Genomic DNA, 24453 nt, shown 5'->3' with positions numbered 1-24453 from the left:
GCTGAGGATGGCCCTTGAACTCCTGATTCTCCTGCTTCCACCACCCTAGGACTGGGATTTCAGGTGTGTCCCACCACAACCACTGCTCAGGATCAAGCCTCGGACTTTGTCTTCTAGGGGAAAACTCTACCAACAGAGCTCTATCTCCAATTGGCAGAGATGACATCTTTCTCATCTCTGCATCCCTATACTATTTTCTGCCTTCAAGAAATATGATTTTGGGGATGGATGAGGGGCTAGAGATGGCTCAGTGGCTAAGAGCATTTGCTAACCTTCCAGAGTTTAGTTCTTAGCACCCATATCAGAGAGCTAACAAATGTCTATAACTCTAGCTCCAGGGGCTCCTAAACCTCTGGCCTCCAAGAGGACCTGTGCACATGTGCACATACCTACATGCATACACACACACACACACACACACACACACACACACACACACACACACACACCTGTACATAATTTAAACAAATTATGTATAGATAAACCTAAAAAGAAAGAAAGAAATTATGTCTGGCATGGGGGCACCTGCCTTTTACACTAGCACTTGGGAGGCAGAGGCAGGTAGATTTCTGTGAGTTTGATGCCAGCCTGGTTTACATAGCAAGTTCCAGTATAGCCAGAGAGCTACATAATAGAGAGATGATGTCTCAAAGGATCAATAATGATGATGATAATAATATTTCCCTCTAACTTAGACGGTAAGTCATCAGAAGACTAGATTTATCTGTCAACAATAGTTTTTTTGTTTTTTTTTTTTTTGGTTTTTTTTTTTTTTTTGGTTTTTCTAGACAGGGTTTCTCTGTGTAGTCCTGACTGACCTGGAACTCACTTTGTAGACCAGGCTGGCCTTGAACTCAGAAATCTGCCTGCCTCTGCCTCCCTAGTGCTGGGATTAAAGGCGTGCGCCACCACACCCGGCTCAACAATAGTTCTTTTGTACCTTGTATAAAACAGCAGAATGCTATGAACATACATAAGCACAGAGTGTGCTACAGTGTAGATCTAGCACTCAGGAGGCTGGGGCAGCGGGATAGAGCCTCCAAACAATACAGGTCATTGCCACTGCTGCTAGTTACTCACTAGAACTTGGAGGTAAGAGCTAGTTGCTGAAGGTATCGCATGCTTGCATCAGAGGACGTGGATAAATCAAGCTGGTACTGGTCTGCAAGAGCTATTCCTATTGGCTAGCTCTTATAGTGCTGGAAAGTGCTACAAAGCCTGCTGGGAGAAGAGACATCATTAGCAGGCTTACCCAGCAGTGGACCCTATGAGCCGCAAGAATGAACAGCCTGGCAGGCTATGCCCATCGGTGCAACAATGACCTGAATGTTACGGGTATAATCAACAGCTTTTTGATTGTATTTAAGGCCTGCTCCACAGGATGGTGGAACTCATGCCTGGTACTGTGAACCTGACCAAGAGCCCATGGCTGATGAGGTCATAGACCTTAGACTACTGCCTTTCCTAAATGGACAGAACAAGCTGCCTTCCCAAACATGCATCTCCATACCCATAGTAAACTTCACGTGGCTCTCAGATCTCATCAGAGATCTTCCCTTTGCAGTGAATGATGGGTAATACAGACTCTCAACTCGTCCAAGTGCAAGGGATAAGCTCAGCCCTACATCCCTCATCTATATCACAGCCTCCTCCCTGCAAGGCTCAGGGAACATCATATGGGTGTATTATAATAAGGGTATATTATAATATGGGTATATTGCAAGAGCCAGGGGCCAGGGAGGACTGCTGTAAAACACAGTCTTCTGCATGGGACAGGCCTGTTGCTCTCAGGAACTCACAGCAGCTATGGTTGCCCCCCACAAAAGCAAGTCAACCAAACTTCCAGCATGGACGGAGAATAGAGTTCTGAAGACCCAACCCTTACTACCCATCCCTCACTGAAGAGCTACTGCCAGTTGCTGGGAGGAGAGTTTGTGGGACGCCTGACTTGCCAGCAAGTGAGACGCCACAACAGGATCCTTCTGCAACACGTTTATTGGGAGAGCATGGACTGCGTAGGCGAAAGTCCCCCTAGCCCACGTGTCCATACCTGATTGGTTATGCTACCAGTTCCTCATTAATATGCGTCGGGCCAGGCAGTGACTCAGCAAAAAACTCTACTGCACATGCGCACATTGGTTGTTTACCCATAATCATGGGTGGTGGCCAGTGGTAGCCAGCGCCATCTTGTAATGGCGTTTGCAGCTTCCCACAAGAGTTGATTTTCTTCAGGGGTGTAGTCCCTGGTAGAGTACACACATTCCTAGTTGTCCCTACACCTATGCATGAATGGTACTCAAGTTTTGTTTTTGTTTTTTTGTTTTTTGTTTTTGTTGCTGTTGTTGTTGTTGTTTTTAGGACATGATGTTGCGATAGGAGCAAAGCAAGTGCAAGCATAGTCTGGGGGAGTTGGAAGGGAGACAGGGTTCAGGATGGTCTAAATACATGTATAAAAGTGAGAGGACTGAGTAAGTCAGAGCCGGGCTGACTCCGTGACAGGTTGCAAACTGGCAGTTTGGAGACTAGACCTCAGTTTCCATTTCCCAGAAATGAGAACCTGGATCCAGGAACCCATGGTCTGCAAACCACAGCTGCGGGCAGCCAATCCGAGGACACCTTGTCATCCAGCCTAAAGTAAGAACAGGTAGCTAACATGAGTAAGCAACCCCCAGGGAAGTCTCCAGAGCCTGACTAATTGTAGAATTCCTCAGACCCCTAGAGGTAGAACTAACCAATCAATGTAAAAGGGCACGCGCCCCTCCCTAAAACTCCCCTAACTGACAATTCGAGTCCACCAGGGGTCTCCATTCCCAGATGGGGAGACCCCTGCATGCAGAAGATTCAGCTAAATAAACAATCTTTGCTTTTACATACTATTCGTGTCTGGGATATCATTCTTCAGTGATTCTTGAACCCTAACAAAATCTTCAAAGAATAAATTAAAATGTATTGTAAAATCATTCTGTCATAGTACTGTCACTGGAAGCTTTGTGGAGATGAATCTCAGACAGAGAGGCTGAGTTTAGAGGAGACTCTCGATTGATGGCACAGGGATGTGGATTTGTCATCGGGTCTGCGTAGGGAATAAATGCAGCTCTAAAGATGACAAGTGAATTAATGTAGCAGCTAGGAAAGGCGTAGACAGCTTTCCATCTGCATGCCACTTAATAACTAGAATCATCTCTAGATGAGACCAGAGCCAGTGAGGGACCTCTTCCCTCTCTAATGTGCTTTCAGGTTTGGGATTTTGTGTGCACATGTGAGTGGTAAGCAGATGGAGGGGCTACAGAGTGGTGACCTGTGGGATGGAAAGGGCCATAAGAAGCTCCAACCATAGCCTGGAGGGACTAGGGGTGAGGGGGAAGACTGAAACAGGCATCCTACACTTTGTGGGTTGATGTCCGCAAAGCACAGATTCAATCAGCCAGGCCAGGGCACCATCCTGCAGCCTGAAGGACAGCCACTTGTCTCTGTGGGTCTGAATTCGTCATTTGTCTGAATTGCGCACAGTCCTCAGGGCAGGTCTTCTAAGCAGAGACTTTGGTAATGAGACCTCGGGACTGTCCTCATACAAACTAGATATGGATAGGGCAAGAGGGCAAAGGGAAGCACCGGCAGCTTCCTCAGGAGAGACAGCCGAGGGCATGGTGTGGGATGCAGTACAAGGTGGGAAGCTGGCAGGGGTAGAAATGTACAGACCCAGACAATAGCAAAACCATGACAGTCTCATGCCCTAGGACATGTTGGCTGGATGATATATTGTAAGAAACAAGAAACTGTTGCAAAGGAGTAAACAAAACGAAACTATTATTATTATTATTATTATTATTATTATTATTAATGTGGACAAGTATTTGCTGGCATGAATGTATGTATATATCACCTGCATGCCTCGTGCCCACAGAGTCCAGAAGAGTGTATCAGGTCCCCTGGAACTGGAGTTACAGGTGGTTGTGAGCCACCATGTGAGTGCTGAGAACTGAACTGAGTCCTCTGGAAGAGCAGCCGGTCCTTGTAACCACTGAGCTGTCTCTCCTGCTAATTTCCTTTATGGTAGTTGAATGAAAGATAACGGAGACTTAGCAGAGTTGAGTGTGTGGTGTCCAGGTAAGAGAGAGGCTGAGCTGGGAAAGAAATATGCAAGAGAGGGACTGATTTGGGGAGAGTTTTTTAAAAGATTCCAAGGGCTGCATGACTTAGGGACTCGGTGCATACTGGGTAGTGACCTCCCGTTAGGCCCTGGGTGAACACTTGTGATTTACATGGTAATGAGTCCTAGGACTACTATGAGGAATAATGTACTATCTTCACGAGTAGATGAGGCAGAAGCTTGGAAAACTCAGTGACAGCGCATGCCATAGAAAACCAAGACTCAAGCCTTGACTCTTACCATCATGCCTTGTGGGCGATGGTTAGGGCGATGGAGGCGCCTATCACAGAAAACTGAGGAAGCAGGCACACAGCCATGATGGTTAGTGCTCAAGTCAACATAGTAGAATCTAGAATTGCCTGGGAGATAAGATTCTGTGCGTGCCTTTGGGGCACGATCCTGATGGCAAGAATCGAGGTGGGGAAACCCAGTTGCTGTTTCCTGGCTGGGACCCAGGACTGTATGGATGGAGAAGAGGAGCTAAGCAGCAACGTGTGTTCATTCATTCTGCTTCCTAACTGCGGGGTCAATGCGACCAGCGGCTTCAGCATCCTGCTGCCTTAGCTTGCCCACCCTGATGGGCTCTCCTCCATATGTGAACCAGAACAAACCCTTTTCTCTTAAAGTTGCTCCTGTCCAAGCTTTTTAGCACAGCGGCAGGAAAATAAAGACAAAGACACAAGAGAACTGAGTCTAAGGAGAAGAGATTTAATTTGGGGCTCTTGTTTGTGTAGCCAGAAAGAACCAGTCCAGAGGAGGCTGCAAGTGAGAGACCACAGAGAGAATACCAATATGTCTCCTGAGACCAACTCCTTCCTGTGAGCTCCACAGTGAACCGCAGAGCACCTAGGGGTCTGGCTTCTGACTCCTGCTTCTGCTGATGAAGGTGAAAAAGTTCTAAGAGCATCCCAGGGGGATGGGCAGGGTGATACATAGCTCTCTGTTTTTGGCACTCAAGAGGCCGAAGACAGACTGATAAGCAGTTTGAGGCCAGCCTGGCATACACAGTGAGAGCCTGTCACAAGTAAGGCCCCAAAATTTGTAAATGTGGAGAATGCCCTTAGGGAGACATGGCTGCAGGGCTTGGCGGCGGGTGGGGGTGGTGGGTGGTGGTGGGGGGTGGTGTCAAAGGTTAGAGCTGGCAAATTCCTTGAAACTTGTTTGTGTTGACTTTGATGAAGATCCAGATATTTGATAAAAAGCTGAGTAACTTAGCCCTTTCCTCAGCAGGACAAACTGCCACACACACCAGCCAGTACCAAGAATCTGCTCAGGCCAGGTGGTTCACATTCTCTCAAGAGCCAGAACCAGCTTGTTGGGGCTGCAGAGGCAGCGTGCAGAGATTCCTAGCAGTGCTCTGAACTGACAGGCCCTGAGTCAAGGGTGCAAGGTGTTGGCACACTCAGCTGGTAAGGGGCACTGTGGGGAGTCCTGGAGGTTCTTTGTTCTCAGCCTGCCACCTTGGTGGGCGGTGCTGATGGGCACAGCCCTGGGGCTTATAAGTGGGATGAGACATTGGTGAACCCTCCATCAAAGGTAAACACTTTGTTCTTCATAAAAAAGGATGGTTCTATCCTCCCACGTTGCTAAAAGCAGGACCTGTAAGCCAGAGCAAACATCAAAGAAGGTCCCAGGAACTTTGGGATTTCTGGCCAGGAGGTTGGATCTAAATGTCCTGAGGATACCCACATGGAGACCAGACAGTATCTCTTTCCTCCTACCCACCTAACCCAGATAGCACAGTGCTCCTCAAATCCAGAGGACACTCCCTCCTCCCAGACTGTCTTGATCCAGAAATCTTTTCAGTCTCAACCCACCTCTAGGCTGTAAGCGGCCTTAGGCAAGACACATCCCTGCCTCCCACTCTCTTCCCCTGACTGTCTTCAGGTTTCTTCCTGCAGAGCTGTCAGAGACTACCAAGGCAGCCTGTTCTCCACTCCTTCTGTGGCTACCATAAGGAGTGCTGGGAAGCAGGGAGCAATCAGAAGCCCCTTTCTCCAAGGACCAGCTGGACTTGTGAATCTGTGCTGCACAGCCCAAGGCCTGGGTGAGACGGTCTTTGGTGGTGAACCATAGGAGGAGGGTTGGCTGTAGATGGCTGCTCTGAGGGGTGACCTTGAGCAAGTACTTTGCCTTCTTGGAGTGACAGAATCTGTAAGGTACTACTGAGCAGTTCTTAGAGGTGAGGGGAGGCACACAGGGGAAGCTGGAGAAGACCGGAGACTCTGGGAAGCGTGGGCAGGTCTCGTTAGCCCAATGTGCCTCTAATTACTTTAACCCTGCCAGCAGAAGGCATGGCACCAGATGTGGCCTGGCTCCTTGTCCTCCCGCTTGTCTTCCGGCCAACTCTGGTGACAGGCATCACAATTCAGACGGCCATCAAGAACTTCCGAACCTTACATGTTGACTACCCCATGGTTAACTACCCAAAGGGATTCCACGGATACTGTAATGGCCTCATGGCCTACGTGAGAGGCAAACTGCAGGACTGGTACTGCCCTAAGATCCACTATGTGGTCCACGCCCCCTTGGAAGACATCCAGAAGTTCTGTAAATACAGCGAGAGCTTCTGTGAAAACTACAACGAGTACTGCACCCTCACTCAGAACTCCTTCCCCGTCACAATCTGCACCCTGGTTCATCAACAGGCACCAACCAGCTGTAGCTATAACAGCACCCTGACCAACCAAAGGCTGTACTTGCTCTGCTCCCGCAAGCATGATGCTGAGCCTATAGGTATCATTGGTCTCTACTAGGGACTTAGTTCTCAAACTAGTCCCACCTACTACAGGCCTCTACATGCCACACGAAGGCCCGTTCCCAAACTCTGAGTCTGTCTGCAAGTCTTCCTCCTGACATCTGAAGCAGAACCCCGCCCTCCTTCAGGCTCTTTCGCCTTCTCATGGCCCCCACCATGAGCCTTCCTCTCCCAGTGACAGTGAAACCCACCCAAGAAGCAGACTGTGTCCAGCTGGCAGTGCTTGTGTATCTGCTGGGTCAGATCCCGACTCCTGGAGGGAGGCCCAGGCCCCAGATCACACCATGGCAACAGGCACCCAGCTCCAGTATCTCTCCCTAGGCCTGTTTTTAGTGTCAGCCAGTCCTCCACCCCCACCACACCTCCCGCAACCTCAAGTTCCCTTCCAATTCCTGCCACGCTCCGGCAATAAGAACCTCAGGCCCGTTTGCCTCCCTTTCCCACAGCCCCCAGTCTCCAGCCTGTACTAATCTGTGATTTCCCCTTTCCCTTCATATAACCCATCCTTCTCCCCTCCTCCCACCATGGAGCCTAGTACTGTTTTCCCTGACTTTCCCAACCAACGTTAGCCATGCTGCCTGCCTGTTTCCAACCACTGTCCTCCATCTCTCTCACCTTGGCCCCCCACAATTTCAAATGATCGTTCTTGTCCTTTCCAAGGTCCCTCGGTCCCTCTGAACCCCCTTATCTCTTTCACTCAGGTGACAGGGGAAGAGGCAGTCCCAGCCCCAGTCATGTTCTGTGTAAAAACCACTGTGGGAAACTGGGCAGGGGGCGCATGAGCCCCTTTTTAGACTGACTTCTTGTGAATCTGTACTCATTTCTTAATAAAATGTTAAAAACACATTCAAACTCAATTATGGTTGAATTCCCTTCCCTGCTTTAGGTGTCCTGGTGATCTGACCGTCTTAGCAGTGGAAATGTCTTCTGCTCTGTGGGCATGAGGGTGGAGGTGGGGTTCGTGAAAGACGTTAATGGCAGTGCCTGAGAGGCAGAGGCAGGCAGATCTCTGGGAGTTCAAGGCTAGCCTGATCTAGCATTCCAGGCCAGCCAGGACGGCACAGTGAAACTCCTGTCTCAAAAAGCAACCGACTAGAAAGATTGTATCTTTCCCTAGCCTGAAAGTACATTTGTGATTTGTGGTAGGTGTCAGGCTTTCCTTCCTGGCTTCTATTTATCTCCCAACAAAACTTGGATTCTAGCAGATGAGGAAGTTGGGAGACACGTTCACTCAAGATCATAAGTGATTATCTGGGTCATGGTATGTCAAATCAAGAACTGTGACTCCCCTTTGGGGAGGTAGAAAGGCACTCCCGTGTGAACACAGTAAGTAAATATTTCTTCTTCGGCATCTGATTTAACTCTTATCTCCAAATGTATTCTTCAGTCCTGGTCTCAGGAGCAGTTGCCAAGGAGACTACTACCCTATGGCTGGTATGCATGAGGCTTTCTCTTCTCCCTTTCTCTACCTGTGGGCCAATCTGGTCCTCATACTCATGAGATGGAACTCGCTCGATGCTGCACACACATCGTTTATTATTTCCTAGATTTCATGGTGTTAAAAACACGGGGTCAGGAAACTAGCGGGCAAAGATGGCTCCTCTCTACTGGTTTTTCTTGTCATAGGTGCCGGCCCCCTTGTAGCCACTCACGTAGCCTGAGTTGTCAGTGGTCTCTTCCCGACCTTCAATACCTTTTCCCTTACCACTCTCATCAAAGCGCTCCTTGTGAGTTCCGGTGTACTTACTGGTGTCTGTCAACCGGTCTACTCCACCCACCGTCGTTGATTTCTGTAAGCCAGAGGGTGAGTTTGAAGCCCTCCTTTCCCCTGGGTGGGTGGGTGGGGCTCACCACCCTCCCTTACATATGGTCTTAGAGCCTTAGAACACATGCTGAGAGTGCTTGTTCTGCCTCTGGCACAGGGCTTCCCGAGGCCCAGACACAGCCTTGGGAAAGCTGCGTTTTCCCTATCCAGAGAGATCCTTCTGACTGGCAGAGGGCCTCAGTCCCAAGCCTCACCCACAATGTGCAGATTTGAGAGCACTGTTTCTACAGTTTAGGAAGGAGAGGGGTGAGAGGCAGGAGGTCTGAGATTAAACCTTGATATGTGTAGGAAGAGGACTGGGGAAGCAGGCACCAAGTCCTCCGTTAGTGTCTAAAGCCACAGAAGGCTGAGGTGTCTAGACCACAAGACTTAAGAACGAGTTTAAATTCTACTAGTGAAACAGTTATTCTACGGCTAAGGATGTAGCTGGGTGCTCCAACGGCACTGGGAGCAAATGTCTCTCTCCAGGCCACAGATCTCTTACCTCTGGAACAACTCCAAGGGCTCTAAAGTCTTCCAGTACAGGTAGTGTACCACAGGCTATCCGCCCTATCTCCTGAGTTAGATTAGGGGCATAGAAGCAGAGAGGGGACCAGAGCAGAAGAGTCTAGGGAAGAAGCAGGGTTCTGGGCTTGAGATGAACATTCTCACTGAGGTCAGTGTGGTGGCATACACCTAGAACCCCAGCCCTTGGGAGACAGAAGTACCAAGACATTCGGTTCAAAACCAGCCTGGTCACACAATCAGTTCCAGGCCAGTCTAATAGAGTAAGGGCCTGCTAGATAGAAAGACAGGAAGGAAGGAAGGAAGGAAGGAAGGAAGGAAGGAAGGAAGGAAGGAAGGAAGGAAGGAAGGAAGGAAGGAAAAGATCAGACAAAAAGTAAGAGCACTACTCACAGTGACACCGGTGGTGGCAGGATCTTTGCCTTCCATGAGTTTAAAAACACCTTGCAAAGCCTCATCTGGGTTCTTCCCCTTGAAGCGCTTTTGGCCCAGCTCCTTCATTGCCTCTTGAAACTGTTGAAAGTTGATGGTTCTGGCATTCTTGGCCCTGGCCAGTCAGACAGAAATCCAGTAACTGTGGAGTGTGAAGTCATCACCTCCCAACATCTACCTTTTTTCTTAGTCGGGAATGGCCTATTTTATCCTGCCAATGAATGTTGAGAATAGGGACTGGGACAGTTCCCAGCACCTGCCAGATGCTCCTTATAAATCTCCCATCTTTAGAACTATGCCAGGCGGTGCCAGGCTGGTGGTGCACGCCTTTAGTGCCTGTACTCAGGAGACAGGCTGGTGGGTCTCGGTGAGTTCTAGGTCAGCCTGGTCTACAGAGTTTCAGGATAGACAAGGCTACACAGAGAAACTGTCTCAACAAAACAAAACAAATGCCCTGTGACCTTTTCACTTCAGCCCCCACCTCTGGACCCTTACTTCACTTTGCTGAACACAATGTCCACATCTGTGGAGGTCACTGCCTTGCCATCCATGATATCACAGTCTTTACAGAGTTTGGAGAAGTTCTTGTTGGTAATTTCCTTGCTGCTGCTGGATGATTCTCCAAAGACAGCGAATCGATGGAATGTTCTTTCTGCTTCTGAGGCCATGGTCAATTGCTGGGGGAGTGGGGGTGAGGAGGTAGGGGGAGAGGGGAGGGGGGAGGGGCAGTAGGGAATGGGGCTGGGGGGGGGAGGGAGGGAGGATGAGATGATGGAAGGGTAAGGAGCACTGTAAACTACAGCAGCACCAGGGACAATTACTCTCTTCCCTGTCACTCTTCTGTCTCCCCCCCCCCCTTTCCACCCACCACTGCAGCTATAACGTGAGCTTTCCCTTCCAGTACTGTGTCAAACTTAAACTCCTATGCATTAGGAATCCCCCTTTCTGGCCACTTTCATATACCTGGGAGCCCTGCCGGTGTCTGTGCCTTTGTATACAAGTGTGTACAGCTAGATGGGAGTCATATGACTGGGGAGAAGGCGTGGCCACAGGGAGACAAAAATGGGTGAAGAAGGCAAAAAAGAAACACTGTGATGTCACAGTGTTATATGACATCACTTCTGGCTCTGGCTTGGCCTCTCTACTGTCTTCCCTTACAGCATCAGAAGCAGAGATCCACCAATTTCTCCTCTTGGGGGAGTGGTCCAGCCACGACATTGAAATTAGCAAGAACTTCAAGCTGCGTAAAGATTGTGGAATCATGGATAGCAAGACACAGTCTTTGAGTTGAGTTAACTGCCAGTCTGGTGGCACCTTCAGATGATGAACACCCCCCCCCCCCACACACACACTCCAATCACTTTGTCCCCATTTACCAATCTTACAGCTTCTGGCCTCACTAGGCCCTTGCATGGTCAAGCTCTCTTGGCCTATAAATCTCATTCCTGAAATCTCACCTTTTTACCCTCACAAAACCTCACCGTGACTCCTCCAAATCCCACTTTTTAATGCTACCATGTTGGGAGAGAGAATTTTAGTATGTACATTTTGGGGAGACCCAACCACTGAAGTGTTTGGGGTTGAGGAGAACAGGCTGGCTTGAGTTGGACACTGCCCTCCTGTCTGATCTCCCAGCCCAGGTGTACTGACTACCAGACAGAGAATCCCTCTGGCCGTGGAAAGCCAACCACAGCAGGGGATTTTAAAGAGCTTCTACTGTTGACTCAAGAGGGGAAAAGCAGAGGACCTGGAGTTTAACAGAGCCACATAAAGTAGAGTAAAATGTGTTAGAGTAAGTCTCAAACTCTGAAAATCCCCTGGAGACGATTCTGAGAAGCTCCAAATGTCCCTTAATGGTTTCTTTCTGTACAAAAGCCCTCTAAGAGAAATGAGCTTCAGGGATCCCACATCAGAGACTGGTTACCTTTCTAGTCTATGTAATCAGGTCCTTATTCCTATAAGCAGTTTGTAATTTTATGAATTCATTCCTGCTGGGTGGTGGTGGAGCACACCTTAACTCTCAGCGCTTGGGAGGCAGAGGCAGGCAGATCTCTGAGTTCAAGGCCAGCCTGGTCTATAGCCTTGAGTTTCAGGACAGCCAGGGATACAGAGGAATCCTGTCTCAAACAAAACAAAACAAAACAAAACAAAACAAAACAAAACAAAACAAAACAAAACAAAACAAAACAAAACAAAACAAAACAAAAACAACCCTTTCCATTCCTATTCTAGCATCTATTCAAGTCTTGATCCGATTTATTCATTTTAATGTGTACAGGTGTGTTGCTGGCATCCATGACTGGGCATCATGTGTGGGTCTGGTGCTCATGGAGGCCAGAAGAAGTGTCAAGAAAGCATCAGATCCCCTGGGACCAGAGTTACAGTAGAGAACTGCCACGTGGGTGCTGGAAATGGAACCCCCAGGTCCTCTGGAAGAGCAGTTAGGCTTTCTAACCACTAAGCTCTCTTTCCAGGCCCAAGTCTTTTGTATTTCATATCTCTACGATTACCTGAGGTGAGGGCTCTTCAGTTTTTCTAGGTTCAGTTCTTTTTCCTCCTTTCTATTCCACAGACCAGCTCAGTTACCCTTCCCCCATTCGTGTAACGCTCCCCAACCAAGACTTCCTATCCACTATTCCTGCTGGAGAACAGCCTATGGTACCTAACTACAGTGACACATGCCTATAATCACAGGACTCTGTAGACCAAGAAGGAAGATGAGGAGTTCAAGGCCAGCCTTAGATCCATGGCCAGTTTGAGGAATATTTGATATCCTGTCTCACAGAATGACTATGCTATGACTCAAGAATAGTTAGAACTGGAGAGACGGCTCTGTGATTAAGAATATGTAATGCTCTTGCAGAGGACCTGGGTTTGACTCCTAGTACCTACACCAGGCGGCTAACAGCTGCCAGTGACTTCAGGTCCAGGGAGATCTGATGTCTCTGGCTGTCATGAGCATTGCTCTCACACTCAGACACATAAATAAAAATAAAACATCTTTTCAAAATAAAAAGTATAATCTATGGTTCTTACTGCCAAATCTTTCTGCCTAGCATTCAAGGACACAACTTGGACCCAGTCTATCTCACCAAGTGTCACCGCCTCTCACTAACATTGCTCTTAGCTGGGGCCCTAATGGCATAACAGTTGTACATTCAGAAGGTTACCTGGTGGAAAGAGAATGGACGCTGGAGGGGAATGGATCTGATGGAGAGTCACACCCTAGTGTGTGATCAGCTGGGGGCCATGGGCAAACCATTAATGTTCCTGGGTTTCAGTTTCCACATCTGTATAGTTAGAGACAATGGTACAGATTTGGGGTCACACATACTTCCCACTCTTCCAAGGAGTTCTTGCATTTCTGCTTATACTTTCTCGTCTGCTCTCTGCCGAGATGAAACGCACCTTCTTTCCTACTCAAATATTTCACTTCTCATCTGGGTGGTTTTACCCTAGAAACAAAACTCCTTTCCTCTGAATTACAGAAACATGTGGCTGTTAGCCTGCAGTCTCTAGTCTCCGGGGGTGGGGCTACAGAAGTATTGCTAGGGGCCCTGAAATCTTTTAGTTAAAACAAGATTGAGTGTGAACGCTAAATAATGTGCTTTGTAAATGCATATATGATGGCTAGAGTACCCTAAACATTACCTTTAAGTATTTCTGGATTTCCAATTTGTGCTTTCTTCCTCAGGGGTTATTAAAACCATCCCGGGGAAGTGAAAAGCTCTTCTCTCCCACTGGAGAGCGGTGGAGGCTGCTACAAGACTTGTTCTCTATACACCGATCTTATAGATTATTTTCCCTGGCCTTTTCTATATTTATATGCTTCTTCAATCCCTGGATCACAAACTGTCCAAAAACATTTCCCTTCTTTGACTGTCGTCCATCCAGTGGTTTGTACACTGAAAGTGCTTGAAGCATAGTTCGAAACTGCTTTTGACTCAGAGAAAGTCGGTTAGATATTGTCCGTGTTGGCATACTTGTACTCGGGTTAGTCTTGAACCTGTAGAGTGAAGAACAATGAGGCAGAGGCAGTTTTGTGTGTGTGTGTGTGTGTGTGTGTGTGTGTGTGTGTGTGTGTCCTCAGGAGCTGTCTAGAGAGCCCCTAGGTCTAGGAAGTAAACAGATCTCAGTGGAAATTTCCCACTTCCCCAAGCCCCCGTGTCTGCCCGTTATCAGGTTCCCCCTGAGTCATCCTGACCCAGAGACGGATTTAGATGCTGGAACCTTCCAGTCTCTCCCTCCCCCTCTCTAAGTATGTCTACTTTAGACACATGAAGCCTGCAGGCTGAAGTGCTCAGTCCAGGTTCTCCTGCTTTCTACAAGCCACAGGGGCTGTTGAGAGCTTTCTAAAAATCTTACTCATATGTAGCTCTGCTCTTGAAGTCCAGCAAACTTCTCATTCAGGAGAGCATAAAACCTGCACCTAGGGGCTAGGCAGAAAGCTAGGATGCCAGGTTTCTGTGCCAGTTTCTAGGGCAACTCTTATGAAGGGAGCAGGAGAAAAGAACAGAGGGAAACTTGGGGTTCTGTTTGGGGGATATAGGAAGCTCTTTAGGTCTAGGGTTTTTATTTTTTATTTATTTTTTTCTTTTCTAAAGCTGGGTTTGAGCCTACCCAGGTCTCCTCCTCCTCCCTCTTGGCCTCTCCTCTTTTCCAACAGACCTGCCAAGTGGGGATGAAAGGGGCATTGATGTTCCTTGGGGAGGGGGGTTGTGCGTGGTGAGGGTAGTTCCCAGGCAGGGGGGAGGGCAATCTGGGGGTCTTGGGGGGAGCAGTCTGCTCTGGTGTTGCAGTTGGCAGCTCCGGTTCCATTGGACATTGTTTTCAACTGGCCTGGCGCCCAGCCCCCTAAATGGCAAGTCTGGAACTAGGCTGAAGGGGGATGGGGCAGGGTTGATTCTGGGAGCAGGGGTGCGAGAACGAGGGCAAGTGGGGAAATACAATCTGGTTGCTTAACACAACTTCCAGTCCATCAACCGTTCCACTTCAGCAATCTTTCTTTAAAGAGCACAGGGAGGACGTGTCTCAGATGTGAATCTTGTGGAAGTCTAGGATAGGATGGTAAACCCACCAGGCACCGAGGGTCCAGCCCAGGAGACAGCAGCTCAGGAGGCATCGGCAGCAGGGTACTGCCACTCAGCTTTTCAGAGCTGACCTCGCCCTCCTTTTCGGGGTTGGACTAGGAGGGGTTAGCGCCTCAGCCACAGGGTCTCTTGGGTCTCAGCCCAGGACATCCAGTCCTCCTCAAACCCTTTACTCCACCCTTGCAGAGTTAGCTCCGCCTCCGCGCCTGTTTACACAGGAGTCAGAGCCCTTGGGGGGTCCCCAGCCCCTCCTCTACCCGCCCCCCTCGTTGGGGCCTTGACCCGGGAGTCGCTGTTGGCCATCATCTTTCCCCTCCTTCGTTCATCCTCTATTTATAGCGGCCCCCAGCATTTCCCGGCCCCCCCCCCCCCCAACTCCCTGCTTGTTGTCCAACTTCTCACGGAGCAGTCGGAGAGCAAGCGGCGGGACTCGGCTGAGGAGGTACCAGCACCCCAATTGTTGGGAATTCCTATGCCCTCGACGCCCCGTCTCCAGACACGCTGTCACCACTACCCATACCTGCCCCGAGACCGGGTCTGAGCGGTGGCCCTCGCCCACCTCCCCCTTCCTTGATCTAGCTCTCTGTTTCCGGGCGGGCGGAGCTGAAATCGTGGGACGTAGGCACCTTGGGTTGGTCTCCCCACTTTACCCGTCGCTGCCACTCAATCTGGGGGGCTAGGAAGAGAGCCAAAAGTGAGCCTGGCAGAGCCAGGTCACAGTAGGGGCGCCGTTGATGTGGGCGTGGGGACCATTTGGGGGTTTAAGGGATCCCCCACGCTCACCCCACTTCACACGGCTTAGGGTTTATGGGGAGCACTCAGAGAGCCTATGAGCATCACCTCTGTGTGCTCCCAAGCCGCACCCTCTCGCCCCTCCCCTGGTAGCCCAGGCGAGTTACGGGGCGTGTTTATGGGGGGTCGGGGCGGATCTGCAGGGAGATGGCCCGGGGGCGGGCCCAGGGCGGGTCTGTGGGGAGCCAGAGCTAGGGCGGACCTAAGTCAAAGGCAAGTGAAGGTGGCAGCGACCGCGGCGGCTGCAGCAGGTAGGGGGAGGGGCAAGCGCGCCTCTGGGCTGGCAAGGCGCGGGCCCGGAGGGTGGGCATCGTGGTTCTGGTCTCCTGGCTGTAGTTCGGGGGAAGGGGCTGGCTGAGCGAGGAGCTCCGCTGCTGCGCACAAAGGCAGAAGAGCTGCAAAGTGCAGGGCGTGTTTGGGGCGCTCTTGAGATGATGTACAGGGTCCTGGGCACTACGTGCCCGCCGTGAGAGGGTGTTGGTTCGGACGAGGAACGGCAGCGAGAAGCTCATAGGGGTCAGGTTTCGTGTTCTGGGAGCAGCCAGTCAAGTCCTAACCATCTTTTCCCGGCTGGCACATGGCTGGCAGTCCGGGGAAGTGCGGAGGTTACGGGCAGCCCTATCCCCCCCTCTCCTTTCTCCACCCGACCTACAATTACACTGGGTGGAGGGGAGAGATGAAGGCTTGAAGCTTGTTTGTTTTTAAATGGTGAAGGAAAAGGTCATGCTGTACTACCTACATATCAACTGAGAACCGTCAAAACCGAGTAGTGACTAACTGGACAAGGTCACCTAATAGTGGCACTTGGGTAGGACCCAGAGGTTTTGACACAGTCATGCTCTATCGCCATGTCAGCTCTCTGCTCTCTTCATAGACTACCCAGCCTGGACCTGCTTGTTTTGCCTCGCAGGCCCCTCCAGCTTGTATTGATTGGAACCTAGAGAGGACGTGTTCTCTGGACTCAGGGGAGATTAGAAAGGGTTAGTGACCCTGGAATCCTGGGTCTTGGCTCTGGCCTTATGTCCCTAAAAGACCCAGGTCCGTCTCCCATGTCATTCACCTTGTTCCTGTGTTTTCTCAGACCCTAGAGTCAGGACTAAGAACCCTGACCTCCACGCTCACCGTATCCAACCAATAGGAGCTCAGTAAATTGACCCCACCCACCCCATGCTGCTGGCTTGCTTTCTTTTCTTTTCTTTTTCTTTTTCTTTTTCTTCTTCTTTTTTTTTTTTCAAGTCTGCACAGGTGCTCTGCTGCTCTCTAGATCTACCATTGTTGGTGTGCGCTCATTTGTGTACAAGAGAGAGAGAGAGAGAGAGAGAGAGAGAGAGAGAGAGAGAGAGAGAGAGAGAGAGAGAGAGAGAGATTGATTGGATTGGATATCTAGGTCCCTCTGTTGAGTGCTTGATAGTCACTGCCTCAGTCCTTTTTAGCCCCTCAAGATGCTGACATTGGAGCTATAGTTGAAGGTCATGGTCAGTTGTGAACCCTTACCACTCTAGCCCAGTCAGTGAGGTAGTGTGGGGCGTCCCCTAAAGATAGCTTAAGAAACTGGAGCCACATTGCTTCCCCAGCCTCGGTGTCTCCCTCCAGGGGCGGAGAGGGAGGAGCATTGTGAGGTACGAGGTGAGAATGTTGGGGTTGAGGGGCAGCCGGCAGCCATGGGGCCGGTGGTCTGAAGAGATGTGCTGTCCTGTTTGGTATTGCCCTGGAAGTGGGGCGGGGGAGCCAGAAAAGCTCTCCGTGTGTCTTGGCGTTTTCAGCTCTGGTGTTGCTCTGCACCTTGCATTGCATTGCATTGGACTGAGAGTACAGAGGCTAAGCTGCCTCCCTCCAGGGCTTATTGTTTTGTTTTGTTGTTTTTGAGACAGGGTTTCTCTGTGTAGCCCTGGCTGTCCTGCAGCTCTCTCTGTAGACCAGGCTGGCCTCAAATTCAAGAGATCCGCCTGCCTCTGCCTCCTTAGTATTGGGATCAAAGGTGTGCGCCACCACTGCCTGACTGGTTTACTGTTTTTGTATCCTGCCAGGCCACCATGGCAGAACTTCAGGAGGTGCAGATCACCGAGGAGAAGCCGCTGTTGCCAGGACAAACACCCGAGACTGCCAAGGTTTACAGAGACTCTCTGACTTCCCTGCCTCGGTCCCATGCTCTGAACATCCCCCCTTGCCTCCCCACCTCCCCAGGCCCGTGGCTCTCATTCTAATGCACGCCCCTCTCCACCCATCTCCTCCCATCTCTCGGCCTAGACACTGTACAAGGGAGCCCGCCAGACCTCGTCCCGTCACTACACTAACCTTCATCCTCTCCTGTCTTGTTTTTTGTCCCTCTTTCTGTATTTGGTGTCTGTTGGTCTCTCTTTACCTACCTTTTTGTGTCCGTCTCTCCATTTGCTGTCTGTCTCTGTCCGTGTGTGTCTGTGTGTGTCTGTGTGTCGTGTCTCTCCAGGAGGCCGAGTTAGCTGCCCGCATCCTCCTGGACCAGGGACAGGTAACCATGGGGGGCTGTGCTAGGGTGGGAGGAGAAGCTCTTCTGTCCCCCAACTGAGAGGGCCCCAATCTGGCCCTCTGCATCCCTCCCATTTATCCTCTCTTCCCTCCTTTTTTCTATTTGAATTCCTTAATCTCTGGTCTTTCATGATTTTTCTACCCTCAGATCCAATTCCACCGTCATATTTCCCTAAAGACCCATTAATCCTGTTTTCAACAGATGGTTCACTTATTTTTGCCTTTCCCTCTTTGAAGAACTCTCAGTATATTTCTCCCCTGATGGTAAGCTCTTTTCTTACAGACTCACTCTGTGGAGACACCTTATGGCTCGGTCACTTTTACTGTGTATGGCACCCCCAAACCCAAACGCCCGGCGATATTCACCTACCATGATGTAGGCCTCAACTGTAAGACCTTCATTTCTTCTCCTGCCTCTTTCTGGGAAGAGCCATGGGAGGAGAAAGCCCAATGTGTGTGTGTTTGGGGGAGAGGGGCATAGTCAGTATGGTCAGACCGGGAGCCCAGTGGTGGCACATCAGAGAGAGATTCTCCTCTAGTGTGGTGGCATCAGAGCAAGAGGGTGGGTTCTGACGAGCGGATGCTTTTTCCTTCTGATTTTGTGGTTGGGTGGGGAATGTGGGTTCTCTTTAGATAAGTCTTGCTTCCAGCCACTGTTTCGGTTCGGGGATATGCAAGAGATCATACAGAACTTCGTGCGGGTTCATGTGGATGCCCCTGGCATGGAAGAGGGGGCGCCTGTGTTTCCTCTGGGGTAAGAATGAGTTCCTTACTAAGCAGGGGTGTGTGTGTATGTTGGTGTGTGTGTTGGGGCTTGTGTGTGAGCAAGGTAGTGCACAAGTGCAGTGAACCAGGAGGCGTAGAAGACTCTGGCAGAGGATGCGGAGGTTGCTCCAGAGAAGAGGTATATGAATACAGACTGGTAACTAGTATTTTCCTCTTTTCCAGATATCAGTACCCATCTCTGGACCAGCTTGCTGACATGATTCCTTGCATCCTGCAGTACCTAAAGTGAGAGGCTTCAGGAGTCCTTCAAACTTTCCCTTTCAGCATCAGGGAGCCCCCAGAGTGTGGTCACCATGGTTCCTGGTCTGATTTTGGTCTCAGTCTATCTTCCCCTTCTATGGCTTTTTCACCTGGATTGTTAGGAAGGGCAGTGGGCTTGGACTCTTGTCTGGAACGAATGATCAGAGGAATCTTACTACTGATAGGGAGAAAGAGAAGGAAAGGGTTTGTTCTTGGCCCCGTCTCAGGCTTAGGGGAAGCTTCTCTGATCTGGAAGTTAGGCAAGAGGAGGTACGTGTGACCTCATCCCTGAGGAACTAGACAGACCTGTCTCGGTCCCCATTCCTGTCTCCCGGGATCACATTTGGTATACCAGAAGACAGGTGTGTTAGACAGTGGGAGAAGAAAAATAAGCCCCACAAGGACCTCTGGCATGCGAAGGGAAATGCTGATTCTTGGGCGTTTTCTCTTTCTCAGATTTATTTATTTTTATTTGATGACTGCTGCGTGCATGTATGGGCACCACACATATGTCTGGTGACTATAGGGGCCAGAAGAGGGCATTGCAACCTCTGGAACTTGCATAATAGATGGCTGAGAGCCACCAAGGAGGTGTTGGGAATCCCACCTAGGTCCTCTGTGAAAGAAGCAGGTGCTCTTGACTGCTGAGCCATCTTGCCATCCCCTGTTTCCTGGGTTTAGCTTTCCTGGGCACCATGGATCTCAGCAACTCTGGTTTTCTTCCTTTCTTGCCTCCTCCATTCTCCCAAATGACTAATAGCACACCTGTTTCATACGTTGCTTTAAGGTCCATAATTCCAGTTCCTCTGTAGAACCAGGTCTCAGAACAAGTTAAACTCGTTTCAGAGAGCCGAGAATTGATAAACTCTGTGTGTAGGAAGAGATGTCTTCCACACACCAGTTCTCCAAGAGATAGCCGAGGCTAGACTTCAGGCATCTACACCAAGTACCAGGCATGCTTGGTGCCTTTTTTACACCCCCAAAGGAAAGTCCTTTGCTGTCCTCTTCTGTGGCTGTGACCTCAGGAAGGATGATGAGTTTGAAGAGATTGGGCCGTGACAACTTTTTGGCTGCTAGAGCCTGTGACACACACGTTTACTTTTTACAGTTTCTCTACAATAATTGGAGTTGGTGTTGGAGCCGGAGCCTACATTCTGTCGCGATATGCTGTAAGGAGCAAAAACTGCTAGATGAGGGAATGGTGGGCCCCCCCACGTTAGATAGAATATTGCAGGAATGGTCCGAGTTCCTGCCATTCCAGGATTCTGGAAGCAGATAGGGAGCAGGGTAGAGAGTAGGCCATATAGGAATCTGGGGGGATAGGTGGGACTCAGGGAGGCGGGGACAAAGGTGTGGCCTTTTCTGAGCTCCTTTCTGTTATCCCTTAGCTGAACCACCCGGACACAGTTGAAGGTCTTGTTCTCATCAACATTGATCCCAATGCCAAGGGCTGGATGGACTGGGCAGCCCACAAGGTTTGCAGGGCTGTGTGTGCTGATATCTAGGGTGGGGACTCTCCTTGGATGATACTACCAGTGTAACTGAATAGATCTGGACCTTCAGAGAGGGCATAGTAGGGCACAAAAATGAAGTTGGGTTGTTTCGCCTGGGTCTCTTTCTCCACAATATCCTGAATTTGTTCGCCTGTCCTTGTAGTTAACTGGCCTTACGTCTTCCATTCCGGACATGATTCTTGGACATCTTTTCAGCCAGGTAAATGGTTGTAAGAGGCAGGAGAAGTAGAGGTGACCAGCGGGGAGTTGAATGCTTCGGGGTGACTTCCTTAGTTGGCACAGGATCTGAAGTGTTAGATAGTTCCCCTCATGGCCGGCTCCTCTTTCCAATCCTGATTCATCTCTTCTGTGCTTTAGGAAGAGCTTTCTGGAAATTCTGAATTGATACAAAAGTACAGAGGTATCATCCAACACGCACCCAACCTGGAGAACATTGAACTCTACTGGAATAGCTACAACAAGTGAGTGGGTTGTGTGCATGTGGAGAACCGGAAGCAGAGAGAGGGTTGTAAGCAGTGTGCACTGCAGGCAGGGCGAGCTCCTCAGCTTCAGGACAGGAGTAAGGGCAGCTCTCATTCTTGGGCCCTTCCTGTCACTTAGCTGCCTCTGACCTGAGATCTAGGGCACAAGTGATTACAGGTGGTGTGCTCTTGGACCGTGCCTGCCATTTTTATGGTGTCCCCTCCTCCCTTTTTAACCGCTTTGGAGATCAAACCTCATAGCTGCTCACTAAGCAGGTAGTCCACCACCAAGTTGTAACCCCAGCCCTTGGTATTTTTCTCTTAATCACCAGTAGCTGCTGACTATAAATAAGGGAGATAGCTTCCTGTGGAGGAGGTAGCTTATCTAGGTAGACAGCAGTGCCTGTCAAAAACAACTTCTCTTTGAACCCCCTGCAGCCGCCGAGACCTGAACTTTGAGCGAGGTGGTGAGACGACCCTCAAGTAAGACATTGGTAGATGCATGTGGCTTTGTCCTGTCTCTGCCCTGCCCCTTGGTACCAACATCTCTTAACCTTTGTGGAGAAGTTACCAGTCTCCCTGATTCCATTCTGTGTAACAAGCTGTCTTCCTTTGGGGCTTCCCTCTCGATCCTCCTGCTGAGTCAGCAGGAGAAAGGCAACTGGTTCCTCCTCCTCCTCGGAGGCAGACACTTGTTTAGCTGCTTTTCTGGGAAGTGTCGGTGAGAGAGTACAAGGCTCACTGTCTTCTCCCTGACCCCGTGCCCCTAGGTGCCCTGTGATGCTGGTGGTTGGAGACCAAGCACCTCATGAAGATGCCGTGGTCAGTGGTGGCTTTTGGGGTAGTGAGGGAATGTTGGGGTCTTGTCAACACTGGGTTCACCCAAGCTGTGGACCTTGCCAAGCTGCAAACTCGAAAACTCTGGGGCAGGAGGAGCAACTCTAGGACCTTAGGAATTTGACTTGGGTTAAGATGTAATTGGGTAGGGGCTGACGAAAGGGAAAAGATCGGGGTCCCTTGGAGGGCTGTGGAGAGGGCGACCTGATTCATTCAGTCTCCTACCTATTCCAGGTGGAATGTAACTCAAAGCTGGACCCCACACAGACCTCGTTCCTCAAGGTTAGCGGGCCTCCTAAGCCTCACTTGCTCCCCGCTCCCCAGTCCAGGAGCATACATACTCTAAATTCCAGTGTCTAAGCCCTGTGGGTTCATTGTGGGTCAAGGGAGAGGAGAACAAAGGGGCTGAGTGAGGGACCTGGGAGGAGAGAGCCCCTTTCCCGCGGCATGGATCGTCTGATATCTCCATGTATCCTTCTTCCCTGGGTGTTTCCTTCCTGAGCAGATGGCCGACTCTGGAGGTCAGCCACAGCTGACTCAGGTGAGTATAGTGCCCATCTTGGGACGAGGAAATGGGACGTGTTGTGCCCTTTGCCATTGCTGTGACTTTCAAGATATCTAACCATCTCTTTCTCTCTCTTCTCTTTCCTTGTAATATGCCCACAGCCCGGCAAGCTGACAGAGGCTTTCAAGTACTTCCTGCAAGGCATGGGCTACAGTGAGTATTGGGACAGAGGGTATTAGGAAGGGCTTCCCACTGTGAGGGTAGACCTGTTTTAGGCTAATTCTTGGACTCATCATCTTACAAGGCAAGCTCGCTGATTCTCTGGCCGCAGCTCTTGTCTTCACCTAGGCCCCACTAGAAGTTACCAGCTGTCTTCCCCACTCATCTCTGATGGCTTGCTTATCATTGTGTGTCTACAGTGGCCTCTTCCTGCATGACTCGCCTATCTCGGTCTCGCACAGCATCTCTGACCAGTGCAGCATCCATCGATGGCAGTCGGTCCCGATCCCGCACCCTGTCGCAGAGTAGCGAGTCTGGGACTCTCCCTTCTGGACCCCCAGGGCACACCATGGAAGTCTCCTGTTGAATGACCCTCATTGCCTTGGTGTGGATCCCAGCCCTCACCTCCTGCAACACTAATTTAAGAGGTGTTATCAGGGCACTGGGCCAGAGTAAGCAAGGAAAATGGGCAGATTGTGCAGGGAGATGACCTTGATCTTTAATTGCTACCCTAACCTTGACCTTTAACCTGTGATATCCTCTAGCTCCTAGGTGAGGTGTCCTAATATCTCTTAGAGATCTGGGCCCCCTAAATTACCCCCTCTTCCATTTTGGTGTTGAGAAGGCTTGTATGTTCTCTCCCTGACCTAGGTTCTATAGATGAGGAACAATGAGCTGTTCTAGCTGACACGGGGCCTCCATCACTCCCCCTCTTTAGCCCATATTTGCAAGGGTAGGAGAGAGAGTGTGTGTGTGTTGTGTGTGTGTGTGTGTGTGTGTAGGGTTGATGGTGAGAGATGGGGAGCTCCTTCCCCAAAGCTGACAGTGGCTTTGCCTTGATGTGTCAGGCCTCTCTGAAGGCAATAGTCCCAAATGAATGTTTATCAGGAGAAGGTTTGCTGGTGGGTCAGTGATCCTTAATGTGATAGAAATATCCAGCATGTAAAAAGAAAGGATGGGAGATGGTGGCCCGTGAAGAACAGTGGTAAACACATTGAAGCTGGGGTAGAAGGGAGGGGCCCGGGTCCTTTGGCCACACTAACTTGGATAGCTGTCAGCGTGCACCTAAAGTGGGACTAAGGGAAAGAGCTTAGGTCCGACTGCTTGGGGCTTGGCATCAGGGTGGGAAGAGCTACCTCAGGCTCTGACCATACTGTGACGTGTAGAGCGTGACCTCCTGTCTCACACAACTTCTGCTGTGACAATAAACTATAGAGGAAACTGAACAGCATTGTTAATCCGGGTCTGAATGCGCCTGTACCCTGCCCCTTGCTTGCCTTTCCTTGTTCCTCTGAAAGCACCTGGGATGGCTTGTGGGGTATAAAAGCTGCACAGAGTGTGACCACGGGAGCCAAGAAAGTGGTGTCATTCTTTTTATTAATAGCATTTTTAAGCTTGGGAAAGAGGAGCTGTTGTAGAGATGTCATCAATATCATGTCCTTTAAGAAAACCGACTGAGGGGCTGGAGAGATGGCTCAGCGGTTAAGAGCACTGGCTGCTCTTCCAGCCGTCCTGAGTTCAGGTCCCAGCAACCACATGGTGATGGAATCTGATGCCCTCTTCTGGAGTCTGAAGACGGCTACAATATATTTATTTATTATATGTAAGTACATTGTAACTGTCTTCATACCTGCCAGAAGAGGGCATCAGATCTCTTTAAGGATGGTTGTGAGCCTCCATGTCACCTTTGCGTTACCTAGAGTACATTTTAGATGGATCATTCAGCAAGAGAGTAAACTCGGACACAGAGTGCTACGTACCACAGGGCACTGCTGCTTATAAGTTCATCCTATTTGTGATTCAAGAAGGTCACAGTCAAAGGGACTTCTTTTTAG

The 24453-nt window shown here is 50.0% G+C and overlaps 3 protein-coding genes across 20 annotated transcripts; 2 read left to right on the top strand and 1 right to left on the bottom strand.

Annotated features, from left to right (window-relative positions):
• Positions 1-5847: 5847 nt before the first annotated feature.
• Positions 5848-7760, top strand: Rnase13 (ribonuclease, RNase A family, 13 (non-active)). 4 transcript variants are annotated; one of them, XM_006519219.2, is made up of 2 exons: positions 5848-6197; positions 6440-7760. In XM_006519219.2, the coding sequence occupies exon 2, from the start codon at positions 6445-6447 to the stop codon at positions 6904-6906; it is 462 nt and encodes a 153-aa protein (XP_006519282.1). In that variant the 5' UTR covers positions 5848-6197; positions 6440-6444; the 3' UTR covers positions 6907-7760. The 4 variants fall into 4 exon arrangements, with proteins under 4 accessions (XP_006519282.1, XP_006519281.1, XP_017171565.1 ...); XM_006519218.1 differs by having other exon boundaries at positions 6437-7760; XM_017316076.2 differs by lacking the exon at positions 5848-6197 and adding an exon at positions 6207-6309.
• A 660-nt stretch (positions 7761-8420) lies between these two features.
• On the bottom strand, positions 8421-10695 carry Tppp2 (tubulin polymerization-promoting protein family member 2). 2 transcript variants are annotated; one of them, XM_006518844.4, is made up of 4 exons: positions 10633-10695; positions 10165-10410; positions 9631-9784; positions 8421-8698 (listed from the first exon to the last, which is right to left on the bottom strand). In XM_006518844.4, exons 2-4 carry the CDS (start codon positions 10335-10337, stop codon positions 8513-8515), a joined length of 513 nt encoding a protein of 170 aa, XP_006518907.1. In that variant the 5' UTR covers positions 10338-10410; positions 10633-10695; the 3' UTR covers positions 8421-8512. The 2 variants fall into 2 exon arrangements, with proteins under 2 accessions (XP_006518907.1, NP_001122106.1); NM_001128634.1 differs by lacking the exon at positions 10633-10695 and having other exon boundaries at positions 8425-8698; positions 10165-10364.
• Positions 10696-15120: 4425 nt separating this feature from the next.
• Positions 15121-23854, top strand: Ndrg2 (N-myc downstream regulated gene 2). Of its 14 annotated transcripts, none has more exons than NM_001360267.1 (17): positions 15796-15854; positions 16426-16531; positions 17579-17659; positions 17998-18039; positions 18340-18445; positions 18690-18810; positions 19005-19067; positions 20191-20251; positions 20471-20557; positions 20739-20795; positions 20954-21057; positions 21496-21540; positions 21828-21879; positions 22129-22176; positions 22400-22435; positions 22561-22612; positions 22819-23854. In NM_001360267.1, the coding sequence occupies exons 3-17, from the start codon at positions 17585-17587 to the stop codon at positions 22983-22985; spliced, it is 1116 nt and encodes a 371-aa protein (NP_001347196.1). In that variant the 5' UTR covers positions 15796-15854; positions 16426-16531; positions 17579-17584; the 3' UTR covers positions 22986-23854. The 14 variants fall into 14 exon arrangements, with proteins under 14 accessions (NP_001347195.1, NP_001347205.1, NP_038892.1 ...); NM_001360268.1 differs by lacking the exon at positions 15796-15854 and adding an exon at positions 15861-16067; NM_001360266.1 differs by lacking the exons at positions 15796-15854; positions 16426-16531 and adding an exon at positions 15121-15201.
• Positions 23855-24453: the final 599 nt, after the last annotated feature.

Source organism: Mus musculus, chromosome 14 (genome assembly GCF_000001635.26).
Source record: "Mus musculus strain C57BL/6J chromosome 14, GRCm38.p6 C57BL/6J".
Lineage (NCBI taxonomy): Eukaryota > Metazoa > Chordata > Mammalia > Rodentia > Muridae > Mus > Mus musculus.
Note: the sequence above shows the minus strand (reverse complement) of the source record. Positions and strands in the feature narration are given on the sequence as shown.

Coding starts and splice junctions, on each gene's coding strand:
- Tppp2 (XM_006518844.4), bottom strand. CDS start 10,337: ATGGCCTCAGAAGCAGAAAGAACATTCCATCGATTCGCTGTCTTTGGA. Junction 9,785..10,164: donor ATTGTGTTCAGCAAAGTGAA/GTAAGGGTCCAG, acceptor CTGACTGGCCAG/GGCCAAGAATGCCAGAACCA. Junction 8,699..9,630: donor CTGCCACCACCGGTGTCACT/GTGAGTAGTGCT, acceptor TCTGGCTTACAG/AAATCAACGACGGTGGGTGG.
- Rnase13 (XM_006519219.2), top strand. CDS start 6,445: ATGGCACCAGATGTGGCCTGGCTCCTTGTCCTCCCGCTTGTCTTCCGG.
- Ndrg2 (NM_001360264.1), top strand. Junction 18,040..18,339: donor TCCTCCTGGACCAGGGACAG/GTAACCATGGGG, acceptor CTTTTCTTACAG/ACTCACTCTGTGGAGACACC. Junction 20,252..20,470: donor ACATTCTGTCGCGATATGCT/GTAAGGAGCAAA, acceptor GTTATCCCTTAG/CTGAACCACCCGGACACAGT.